We start from the raw sequence: 12,730 nt of genomic DNA, 5'->3' as shown, positions 1-12,730 counted from the left end.
AACCTCCCTGCACTTCCTTCTCTTGGCAGGGACGGGAATGCAGCCTTTTTCCCCATGGCTGAATGATGAATAATTGTCTCCGAATAATGCCCCTTTTTGTCCTCCCTCCCACCTCAGTCCAGAGACGCTCACGTGCCCACATCTCTAGAGGAAGGCTTTTCTCTTGAAGCAGGTTTCTGTGTTTGTAAAGCTACGCCCAGAGTTTAAATAACCAGGATAGGTGTGGGTTGAAAGTAGTTTCTTTGTAGACCAAACTCAAGATAACCTCTTTGTCATTGTTTACATATTCGTGGATTAATTTGGGCTGTGATGGGGCCGAGTCCCAGTCTTGGATCAAGGCGCTGCTGTGCTATTAATATGGTACAAACACAAGAAAAGGGTCAGTTCCCAGCACTGGCGCAGTATGGTCCAAGGAGGGGTGGGAGGTATTCCTGTGGAAAAGTATTTAGGAGATTTTGCTTGGAGATATTCATAGTGGAGGGAGGAGGTAATTTTCCTTTGTGGCTTTATGTTCTTTCTTTCTCTATCTCTAACTTGGCTCTTAAGATAATTAAAAAAAAAAAAAAGACAAAGTGCATGGTTTAGATTCATAAATCCTGTTTTTAGAAGATTGGCTTTCAGTGAGACACAGGAGTTGGGATTCAGGCAGCTGACTACCAAACAGGGCAGTGTTTGGCAGGCATTTGTGCCAAACCTGAATTACGTCGCTTGGAGGCAGGAAGAGTGCAGCCGAACTCGTGGCCACACCAGCTCGCTCAGGGATTTCACATGCAGAGTGGGTGTTTTTGGATGATTCCTCCCCAAAACGCTGCTTTTTTCACTGGCGTTTTTCACAGCAGGGCTTGCTTAAACAGGTCCCACCTTTCCCACCAGCACATTCCCACCACCACGTCCTCCGTGGTGGGGCTCGATGGTACAAAAGTGATGCAAGCTGTGGCCATACTCACAGCTCCCACCCAGCCTGCGACGCCCGGTCTCTCGCTTGCGCTAACATGATTGTGAAGCTGCCCCAGGGAGCTGGGTTGGGGCCTGGTGCACATAGTGTCCAGCCAGAGCAGGTCCCCAGCCTTGTTCAGAGTAGACCCTGCAACTGCATGTGCTGGCATACCTGGGGAAGCAGCGTGCCACAGCGTGGGAGTGAGCGCTGGAGGGTGGATGTATTTTAAACCCATGGTGCTGCCACACAGGGGCTCTCCCTTGCCCTGTGAGTCCTTAGTGCTGTCCCAAGGGGGCTTGGTCGAGGGTGATCTTTAGGAGAGCTCAAGGCTGGGATGTGATGGAGGATGGAGCAATCTAGGAGGAGATGTACAGCAACACTGTGGCGAATTGGAGGGGTATATCTGTCGCAAGGTGTTAAAGTTAAAACAGCCGTGGGACCTTATTTCCATTTCCACTTTCCCACCTCTCTGCTGTAGCTCCCTTGAGCTCATCCATACACGTACTAGCCTCTGGGACCCAGGAGAAGGAGGTGTGAGTTTTTTCCTTCCTGACGCAGCAGAAGCAGCTCGCGGTCAGAGCCGCAGTCTGGAGACGGTTGTGTTTGAGTGCATGGAAATGCTAAAAGCCGGGCTGTGATGGCCTTTGCATCAGTCTCAGCTGGGTGGAGACCAAAGAAGTCCTGGCCATAAGTAACAGCAAGGCTTTCCAAGAGCACGTCCCCGGAGAGTGCACGTGGGAGAAACAGGAACACAGGGTCCGAAAACTCTGCACTTGTTCCATTTTGCTCCTCATCCTTTATTTCTTTCGCCATCTGTCTGTCTGCTCCCAGGGAGGTGACATTGTGTTTCTCTCCCTGTTTCATTGCTTTAACAGAGATTTCTATATTGCATTTGTACTTTGGATCCCCGGAAGAGAAAACTGCAGAGAAACCTGTCAAGGCTGCTAAGGCTGCAAATTGACGTTTAAATCTTGTTTGCAGACATCTCCGTGCCCTTTCTGTTTCTGAAACAAATGGTGTGGCTTGGTGCTGGGGTACACGAGCAGAGCTATGTGGTTGATGGGGAGTGTATTTTTGATACCTCCCTTTACAAGTAAGTCCCGTTTGCTGTGGGTGGAGTGTGCAAAGCCCTTCGTGTGGGGTAAGAGTTGGTAACAGACACAAATATACATAAGTTGAGATATTAGGGATAGTTAGGGATGCCTGAGTGAGACAACACAAACCCCCCCAAAACCCAGCTTTACAGGGCGTAGGTATTCAGTGTTCCCTGCAAACCAGGCCTACGTGGTGGTGCAAGTGAAGCTGGGACATTAAAGAAATGTTAATCGCTCTGGGTTTCTAAACTCACTCCCATTTCCCTTTCCTATGTCAGTCTGGAGCAAATTTTGTAATTGCCCTTTTGCAAAACTGCACCTTGATGCAGGTGTTTGCAACAAGGCAGCACAGAGACCTGTGAGTCGGTTGTGTCTCAGCTACCTGAAGCTTCACGCAAGCTTAGTACCGTATCCAAAGGGGTTAATTCTCCTTTCCGGCCCTATTCCTCTGCTGTGCACTTTAACCTGCGAGTCTGCTACTCGGAGCTGACGTAGCCATCACCACGTTGTTGCCCGCTGTGCTTGGCCACTTCTGCTCGCTCAGCTGGGTGAATGACATTTATGACACACGGTCGTTTTGGTTCTCTGCTGTCTGCGAAGAGGTGAAAGCATAGCCATGCTAATAGATTATCTTGCTGATATTGCAAGTCTGTTATCCTGAAAAACATTGTTCCTGAAAAACAGTCTCTTGTGTCCCGGTTCTGCAATGCAATTAGACTAGTCCGCTCCTTACCAAATCTTGTTAGCAAAAAACGATCCTAGCATGCAGCAGATGTTGTATTGCACATAGTTATTTTCCCTCTTAGCTAATTCCCTCCCTACACCAGGCTTGACATGATCCAGATCCCCAGTGAATCAAAAGCTCAGAAATCTGCATCAGGAAATACTTATGATGAGACAGCCAACAATTATAAAGCCAGTTAGAGGGTGATTTGCTCAATACTACCCTACATGGAATTGGACTAGCAGGAGAAAACAAGGATGATTGTTTCTGAATTAATTGCATTTGGAAGGAAAATGTTTGTGTTGAGGGAAAGAGTACTACAGGAGAGAGTGGAGGAGGAAAGGCTTCATGCTTTTCTGTGGGAGGCAAAATTATACTGCTGAGTGCAAGGTAATTGCAGTGACTGGGTCTTGTTTTCCCTAATGGACTTTGGTTACCCCTGAGCCAGATGGAGTGAACTGGCACAGATCTGTTCCAGATGGTCGCTGTACTCCTGTAAGCCGGTCTTGCTACCTTTGCAATCAGCTTTTCCTTGAGAGGGACCTCAGAGTCCTCTCCAAGCCCTGGCTCTCATTTCCAACTCTGTCCCCCAACCCTCACAGGAAGGAGGATGTGAGAAAGAGGAGATGAAGTTCAGATCACTAGTTTGGCCCTCCCTATGTTATCAGGCTATACTTCTCCATAGGAGCAACCACGCAGACCTTTTCTAAGTTATATTTTCTTGCCAGGAGTGCAGCAGCTACTTCAGCAGACACTTCTAGCAAGGGCAAGCCTTCTTTGATGCTGCCTAGGCCTCCTTGGGATGCTCCAAGCCAGGTTCTCCTTTGGGGTGAACAGACACTGCTCTCTTGGCCAAGGTGGAGTTGAGAGCAATACATCAAAGATTTCTTCTTTGCAGCCATAGCTTTCAGCTGTCCCCTTGCATAGTCCTTGCTGCTGAACATCTGTGTCCAGTCTAGGGGCACCATGACTCAGGAACCAGCTGTGGTGAGAGGAAGGACAGGGTGGACTCACTATTTGCTGAAACCTCCTGTGCTGGAGTGCAGTTTGAGCTGGCTCTGGGGTGGCTGGCATTTGAACCCAAAAGGCTCCCAGGGTGTGTATGGGAGTGGGTGTGTGTTTCTGTGCTGCTCTCCTCTCCCGGGCCTGCAGCGCCAGGAGGATGACGTCGTGTTTGCTTTCCAGGAGGAATCCCCACCTAGGTAAATGACTTTGTTCACATGGTTTCTGCCTCCTGCACGGGAGGGAGGGGATGAAACCAAGGTGATGACCTTCCACAAACACCACAGCTGCCCTCCTTTCTCTCATCTCCCTGCATATACAAACTCTGGGCCCTATAATTCAGTCTAGCTGCGAAACAAACCCTTTATCTCTTTCAGTTCCAAGCACAGGCGAAGTTCAATGTCTTTCTTGGTGTTTTTGACCCAGTTTCCTTTGGTGCCTTTAGCTCGTCACCCAGCTCTGTGTGTGGGCATGGTACATTATGGCTCTGAGGGGGCTTTGCACCCTGAACATGCTGCGTGGCACACCAGGGCCCTGCTGCACATTATGTGAGTGGGACCTGAGCAGCTTCAGCAGGGACTGGAGAACCTGAGTAAATCAAGATTTGGAAGCTGCAGTCTAAGGGATTTAGGAAACCTTCTTGGTACGTTTTGGTGGGGAAGCTGGCCAGCAGATGAGTCCTACTCTGATGGGAGCAGCTACACAGCATTAGAGCAAGGAGGTATTTGCTGCCTTCCCCTGTGTGAGTGCAGGATAGGACCACAAAGATTATTAAGGGATTGGAGCATCTGAGAAACAAGGAAGGGCTGAGATCTAGGACTGTTCATCTTGGAGAAGAGAAGACTGAGGGGAGATCTTATCAATATGTATAAATATTGGATGGGAGGGTGCAAAGAACATGGAGCCAGACTCTTCTCAGTGGTGCCCAGTGAAAGGACAAGAAGCAGTGGGCACAAACTGAAATACAGGAAATTCCATTTAAACATATGAAAACACTTCTTTACTGTTACGGTGGTGGAACACTGGACCAGGTTGCCCAGAAAGGTTGTGGCATCTCCATCCTTGGAGATATTCTCAGCATGACTGGACACAGTCCTGAGTACCATTCTCCAGCTGACCCTGTTTGAGCAGAGGGGTTGGACTAGATGATCTCCAGAGGTCCCTTCCAATGTCAACTATTTGGTGATTCTGCACTTAGGACATCCTGGAGCTTGCACGATCCATATGCGGGGAAGCATGGCAGTCCCTGTCCGCCCTTCAGGGTGGACTCAGTGAGCATTTTGGGACTTGCCCAGGTTGTGTGTAGAGCCCATGTTGTGTGTCTCCTTGCAGCCAGGCCTGTATGTCGTGCTAGGGTGATCAGTGAGTAAAACATCCCTCCTGCTCCACAGCCTGATGCATCTCCTCAGATGGGCACCAGACATGCAGCGTCACAGGGGCAGGGGAGAAGCCATCACCCTCTGCCAGAGCTGAGGACTGTGGTATTTAGGGACCTTTGTGCTCCCAGGAGACTTGCAATTTAGCTGCAGCCTGCCAGGGCGGGTTGAATGTTATGAGAGAAGGGGGTTAAAAAGTCTGTGGGCTTCTGCATGTTAGAGCAAGTGTGTGCCATTAGCCACAGCTATGCCAGACCAACAGCACCTAGAAACTCCATGTCCCCATCCATTGCATCTGGATGGGAAACTACTACTGCAGCAGCCAGACAACTGCCTGAATTAATCCTTCAAGGACGATATGCACCTAAGGACACATCTTCATTAACAGGAAGAGAAGTTGAGTCAAATGAGAAGCAAGTTGTGCAGTGGGAGTCTGCCTTGACATGAGCATTTCTGTGAGCCTTGGCACCCTCGGTGCTCCTGTGGATCTGAGAGAACAGGATCTAGTTAACTGCACCCCTTGTCTGTGCTGGGACAGGCTTCTGTTTTGGTGAATGCACAGGGCTTCTCTCTCCTAAAATGAGCAACCATGGAGTTTTAATTTGCAAACTCTTTCCTGATGAGGCCAGCAGTCACAGCTAACTAGTAGCTGTGCTCTTGGGAAAGGTCCCTGAGCATATGACACCCTTTACTCGGTGGTAATTTCTGTAAAATGGGATATGTTTTTCATGCTTTGGCCCCACTCCTCTTCTCGTCTGTTTACATAAGTACCAAATGACTCGCTTTTCTACACTGCAGATTTACCTAAGGGTAGAAGGTGCAGCTGTGATCCTCAAATGGGGAAAACACGGTGCCTCTGCCCACCATGGCAGGAATGCTACGAGCTAATTTTGCAGAGTCCCATTGCTGACAGATGGGGTGGATGCATCCCCTGCTGCTGGCTGCTTCCTCAGCAATGTGAAACAAGAGTTAAATGCCGGAGGTCTTCACCCATCCCTCTCGGCACTCAGTGATGCTGAAAAGCGCGGGTGCCTCTTGGCTTTGGTGGCTGTTAGACTGCCTCCCTCTAGTGCTTATCTCAACCTCCTACAACTCCTGCATCTGGAAGGGAATTAGTCCTCTCCTTACATTTGACCCCTGCATGTGTCCTGATGGAGCCCAGGTTAATTTTTCGGTGTATGGTGCTGGTTGAGAGGAGGCAGCATTAGGTAGGATTATCAGGAGGTGCTCATGTAGCAGTGATTCCTGTTCCTCCCCGTTATGAATAGAAGAAACACAATTACTCACATGCAAAGACTGGTGGGAAATGTTATTTTGGGTGCAGCAGCCAATGTGAAAAAATCAGGGGGTGGGGCGGAAGAAGGAAAAGAGGAATTGTTACAGCTCTAAGGAAAAGTCTGTCTTTCCTTTGACACCTCCAATTAAATATAATAGCAGAGTGGAAGAGTTTCTTTCAACTCTTTCAGTGACCCATCCACTCCCTCCCTCCAGCTGGACATGCCCTTCCAAACTGGATTGATCAGGAGCAAATAAAAAAATAGCAATGTTTCACATGAAGCTTGCTCGATGCCCTCTGTTATTTAAGTGCTTTCTTGGCAAGGCTGTAAGTGGGAGTGGGAAGGAGGGAGGACAGTCTGGCAGGAGCCGGGAAGAGGAAAAGCAGTGGGTGTGGTGTCTGAGTGGTTGGAGGGATGAGCTCACCTCCTAGCTCCCTCCTACCAAGGTTTCTCCATTCATGGTCTATTACATGGTGCCTGTGCACAATCCACCCGCTCGGTTTTCATAGCAGGGTGGGCATTTAATCCTGCTGGTCCAGCCGCAAAGTCTTTGTCTCACCAAAAGTTCTCTCTCCAGTGTGATGGGATATGGAGGACAGACCCCCTGGGTGAGAACACTTGGCTTTCAGGCCTTGGCTTCTTGGGACCATGGTTGAGCCCTCGATCTGCATTGAGCTTTCCTGGGTGAACTGTCCAATGTAGGCGTTATGATTCCTCGTCTAAATTCCTGCTTTCCCTGCTCCCACAGGATTTAATTTCTGATGTATTATCCACAAGCCCCAGTGTGGGAGACTGTGGCCTTGGGTGATGCTCTCAGCTCCAAATGCTTTTCTACTAGAAATTCCCCAGAGCAAATGAGAGCAGAGGAGAAGCTTATGACACAGCCAAAGGATAGGGAGACCTGAAGGACTTATGACAAACGGCAAAGGACTGACTTAAAAGAGGAGATGGGTCACAAGGGCTGTAATGGTGTGATAATGTACCATTTTCACTGAGGATAATTATAGCCAAGCAAGGTGGTTGTGATGCTGGAACAGAAGAGCTGCCTGGGGAGTTGGGCAGGTGTCACTTCAGCAGTGATGCTACCCATGTCCCAAGGAGAGCCCGAGGCAGGACAGGATCCTTCTGCCACTGGTGTGATGAGCCAGGCCAGCAGAAAGGCTGCAGATGGGATTTAAAGGGGATCTGAGGAAGAGAGAAAGAGTTTTTCATTTGCTAGGAAGGCTTGCCCCTGATTCCTCTGACTCCTCATTTACCTGGTGTGTCTGTTTTCTCCTGTTCCGCAGGAAATCTGCAATGACCCACGTCTCTTTGTGGATGGCATCAGCTCCCATGATTTACACCAGGGCCAGGTCGGGAACTGCTGGTTCGTGGCTGCCTGCTCCTCCCTGGCATCCCGGGAGTCCCTGTGGCAGAAGGTAAGCAGCTCCTCATGCAAGAGGAAAGCCTGTCTTCAGCACCTTGGCCTTGTATTGTGTTTGTCCAGCTCATAAACTGGTTCTTCTGGGCCCATTTCCCTAGTTCCCATGGTGTTATCTCTCTCTCTGCTTGTTGTGTGCCCATCTTGGCAATGAGACACCATGCACTGGGGCAGGTGGGGTGATTCAAGGGTATTAGCGTCTCTCCCAAGGCACAGCTTCCTCAAAGCAAATGTCCCTGGCTGGTCAGCCCATGGCTGGATTGCCTACCACATGAGAAACTCTTCCTTTGAGCATAGGGTTCACAGGGACCATGCAGCTCCATGGCCTCTCCGTCACTGGCCGGAAAGCTTCACCCACAGCCTCCTACTGCAACATACCACAGGGTCCAAATATTCCCTCCCTCCTAAGCCTTTGCATTGGCTCTATGTGCTGTGATCCAGTCACTGCAGCATGTGTTTTTTTGTGATCATAAACACTAAGCTCAGCCTTGGGAGTTTGTTTGTTGCAGCATCACTGTTTTCTATTAAAATGGAGTCTCTTCCTTACATGAGAAAGGAAGTTGTTGGCTTCTGGGTAATCAGTAAGGTTTCCACCCATCCGTGGCTGCTTTGGCTGTTGTGGCTCTTGTTCCAAGGGTGGTGCATGGTGTTGTTTAGCTTGTTCCCCCACATAGCCATCTCCCAAGAGCAAGGGTGTGAGTTGTCTTCCCTGCTCACCATTCACTTCTAGCCCTGCCCTGGGAAATGCCAGTCAAACAGAAGCTGGGTCCCTTTGGAGACCTCATTATTTCGGTTTGCCAGCTGCACTGCTTTTCCTCCCTTGGTAATTTTGCTGTAGCTGTTTGTGACTTCTGATTTTCCATGCCCTTAACAGGCTCTTCTTTACCTGCCTCCTGCATCCCTCTCTCTTTTGGAAAGGTTTGTTTTCAGGCAAAAGCAAAAGCTATAATCCTCTTCCCAAGCCTTCCCTTCTAGTGATGTTTAGTTTGCTGCAGTGCTCATCCTAGGGCTACAGTCAGGCAGCACATGCCTATCTTTGGAGACCTCTAAATTAGATGGGACCTTTACTAACAGCTCTGTCTACTGCACAAGTTGTGTTGACCAGCCTGCATTTGTCACATGAGCAAGTTTCACCCACTTACCCCTCTGCGGAGCCCAATAACATGCATTTGGTTAAAAATATCTCTCCTGGGATGGTGTCCAGCTGTGAAGAGTTGGATGAAGAATTTCTTGGGGGCACTCTCCAACGGTTAGTCCCGCTCATGGGCACAGGCTGGGATTGCGGTCTGTGCCGCACCTGTCCAATGAGTATGGTGGGACCTTCGGAAAGATCTTTGTGCCTCAGCTCCCCATCTGTAAAAAGAGAGAGCAGTGACAGCTTGTGACAAACAGCGCTCTGCAAGGGATGAGCATGGCTATAAACTGCAGCAGCAACTCAACGCAAAACAGGAGAAATCGAGTGCACAGACTAACTCCTAGGTCCAAGGGCATCAGCTCTGCAAGATGTGCTCTGTTTGGAGCATGGTCCTTGCCAAGGATCTCCAAGTCCTTCACTGGCCCAGAAGTAATGGGCCTCCTGGTCCCCGCTACAGTTGTGTGTACAGTTGCAATGCCATTGCTGGAGGTACCATTTGTCCTTGGCCTTCAGGCCTCTCCACACTGTGGCATGACCTGCGGACCCTGGGGATCACACACTTCTTAAGGGATAAGACCTAGTGCCTACAGACTGAAGGACAAAGCTCTGCTCCTAACTGATCAATACTCCAATAAAAGTGACAATCATGGTGACAGACAAGACCGCAGAACACTAGGTTCTTAAACCGTCATTAGACACTGAAATGTCTCTGATTCAGAGTCCAGGATGAAATGAAAGATGCTGATGTACGTGTTAGAATTGCTGAAATATCAGCACAGGGATCTTGGCCCAGGTTTCCCATTGATCCTAAAAAATTTAATCCCAAGCTACATCACAGTGTAAATTAGGCTCTGTGTGTCCCTTGCTCCATTGTGCACAGCAAAACAGTCTCTCTGCCATCGAGGTGAGCAAGTGTGGGGAGGGGGAATTCCTTCAGGGAAATAGGATGGAGTAGCACATCCTTGGTACCCCAAGAGATGGATTTTATTCACACTCTTTCTTCCACCTTGGCCTAAAGCTCCCTCCCTGTCCCTCCTGCTCCCTCGGGAGGCTTGTTCTGGATATAATTAGGAAGCAGCTTTCAAAGCCAAGTTTACTGGCACAGCATGCACTGCGCATTGCTCCAAGGCTTTCCCTGAGCCATGGATATGGAACTAGGGAAGCTGAGGTGGGTGGCAGTCCTTGTCTCCTCTTGGCCATATGTTTCCTGTGGCTGCACGTTTTTCAGCTACTGTCAGGAGATGGTGTCGGCATTAAGCCCTTGGTGTTTGAGTAACCAAGTGGGAGTGGGGGACTGGTAGTAAAAATTTAGAGCCATTTTCTAATTGTTTGAGACTTGGCTGCCCCTCCATGGCTTTACATTTGATCTGGCTCTTTAACACCCTCTCTGTGGCACTTCAGAGGTCCCTAGCTCTTATGAAAAGAAATGAAGTCCTTGGGAGTGGGACGGTTAAGGCCATTTCCAGCAACTCCCACAGGCTGCATTGGTACCACTGAATAAAAGAGGGACAGGAACCAGTCTGTGAGGCCAAGTGGCGCAGACAGCCTTGCATCTCCACTGCTTAGCCTGGTCTCCTTTCCCTGCAGTCCCTTTCAAGAGTGCAGGGCTGTCTTGGATGGGACACCCTGAGCAGAGTGCTCTGAGGGTGCCCACATCCCAAAGTCCATTTTGCGTAGCTCTTCCACAGCCTCGGGTCAATTATTGCTCTCTGCGGAGGCCCTGAAGGCTGATTTTGTAAGTAACATCACATAGCACCTGCAGCTGGTCCCCCACCACAGCTAGTTCATCATCAGGTGCAAGAGCGTTGCTCCTTCTACTGCCACCACATGTAGACAATGCAGGGGACAGTAGGTAAAAGAGCTGAGGCCGTCCAAGTGAGGTCCATGTGACACTGACACATGCAGCTCAGCTCTAAAAGGTCTCCAGAGATACCTGAATGCATTTTAACTTTAAAAACCCAAGGGTTGGATTGACAGTTGCTGCTAAAGGTGTTTTAAAGCTAGTAAACAAGTGAGGCAAGAGCTGAGAGGACATCCAGAAGAGTCTGGTTTCCTCAGACCCCCCCACTTTTTTCCCTTTGGATGGTGCTGTTTGTAGCTCTTAGCTTTCTTGACTCTGTTCTCAAGTACTTCAGAAGTAATAGCAGACAGGTGACAATTCCCAGTAAAATGACCCAACCTTGGTCCCCTGGTGCTTATGGCTTGTCAGGCCAAGGCTATATCCTGATGGTCTTTTTTTGGGACTTCTTCTGGAATTTAGAGTTATGTCCTCCAGGGATGATGTGGACTGGTCATGTGTCAAGTGTGACACAACCAAGATGCTGGCACAGCCTTTTATAGTGATGTTTAAAAAAAAAAATCCTGTTTCCTGCACTTGATTTAATACTGTTTGAGCTCCCAAATGCCCTACAAACACATCACGTGGCAGAAGCCAACCTGAGTCGTGGGCAGGCCAGAGAGAACACAGGTGACCTGACTCCACACCATATCCCCTCTAAAGCTTTGTGCTGTAACTCCTGGACTCTCCAAGTACCCAAAAAAAGTGACTTTATCCCGAAGATAACACAGCACACTTGCAGGAGTCAGGCCTTTTCCATGGTGCACGTAAAACTGTGGCTGTGGTTTAAACATCGTTTCACAGTGGAGCTTGGCAGAGGGGACATGGTTTGTCATGGCACCTCTTTTGGGTGTTTGCAGCCTCCTGGAGCCACCCAGCCCATTGCAAGAACAGCGGGTGCACCTCTATCCCACCTGCTGACTGGAGAACCCACCAGCATTGCCCCAGTGCTCTGGATATAGCCATGTCCAGCAGCTGTAAGAGAATGAGCACTTCCAGATATGCAGAATGGCCTTTCTGGTGCTCACTTGGGCTCAGAGACAGGCTGCCTGTCCACTTGGCCCAAAGAAACAAGATTTAAGGCTCTGACGGTGTCTGGGCCCCCCTTCCCAGGAGTGCTAAGGTAAAGTCCATGCATGAGCATCCTGTCATGCTTTGGGCAAGTCTGTTCAAGGGCAGGCAGACTCATGAGCATCCACTTCTTGCTGCTGCAACAGCAGTGTGGGGCATGAGTCCTGCCAAAAGCACCATCCAGGAAAGGACTGAGGGGTCCTGATGGACAAGCTGACCATGAATCAAATATATGCCCTTGCAGAGATGAAGATCAGCCACACACTTGGACAAATTAGCAAAAATGCATCCAGCAGAACAGGGGAAATGAATCTCCTTCTCTGTTCGGCATTTGTGAGTCCCTATCTGGGCACTTTGTCCAGTTTTGGGGTCTCCAGTAAAAACCACTGACAGACTAGAGTGAGTCCAACGAAGGCCACCAAGATGGCCAGGGCCTGGAGCACAATTTATGCAAGGAGAGGCTGAGAGCTGGGTTTGTGCAGCCAGGAGAAGGGAAGGTGAAAGGGAATCTCATTGCTGTCTGCAACTCCCTAATAGGAGGGGTGCAGAAAAGACAGAGCTAGACTCTTCTTGGAGTGAGGAGAAAAGTCAACAAGCTGCAACATGGGAAATTCTGACTAGATATAAAGGGAGGAGAAAAAAAAGTCTTCGGCATAAGGGTGGTCAAACACTGGAATATGTTCCCAGAGAGGCTGTGGGATCTCCATCTGTGGAGATATTCAAAGCTTGATGGACAAAGCTCTGAGCAACCTGAGCTAGCCTTGAAATAAGTCTGGCTTGGAGCAGAGGGTTGGGTCAGACCCCTGCAGGGGCTCCTTCCACCCTTAGTTATCCTATGAGTCTACATCTAGAGAAGG

General features: G+C 49.4%; 1 protein-coding gene across 1 annotated transcript in view; it reads left to right on the top strand.

Moving 5' to 3' along the window:
• The window catches only part of CAPN5 (calpain 5), a 62,997-nt gene that overhangs the window by 32,531 nt on the left and 17,736 nt on the right, over nucleotides 1-12,730 (top strand). The window contains exon 3 of the mRNA XM_064505208.1: nucleotides 7,697-7,828. Within this exon, the coding sequence (XP_064361278.1) occupies nucleotides 7,697-7,828 (132 nt within the window). The remainder of the gene's footprint in view (nucleotides 1-7,696; nucleotides 7,829-12,730) is intronic.

Source organism: Dromaius novaehollandiae, chromosome 1 (genome assembly GCF_036370855.1).
Source record: "Dromaius novaehollandiae isolate bDroNov1 chromosome 1, bDroNov1.hap1, whole genome shotgun sequence".
In the NCBI taxonomy this organism is placed as follows: domain Eukaryota; kingdom Metazoa; phylum Chordata; class Aves; order Casuariiformes; family Dromaiidae; genus Dromaius; species Dromaius novaehollandiae.
The sequence above is the reverse complement of the archived record's forward strand: the minus strand, read 5'-3'. Positions and strand labels throughout refer to the sequence as shown.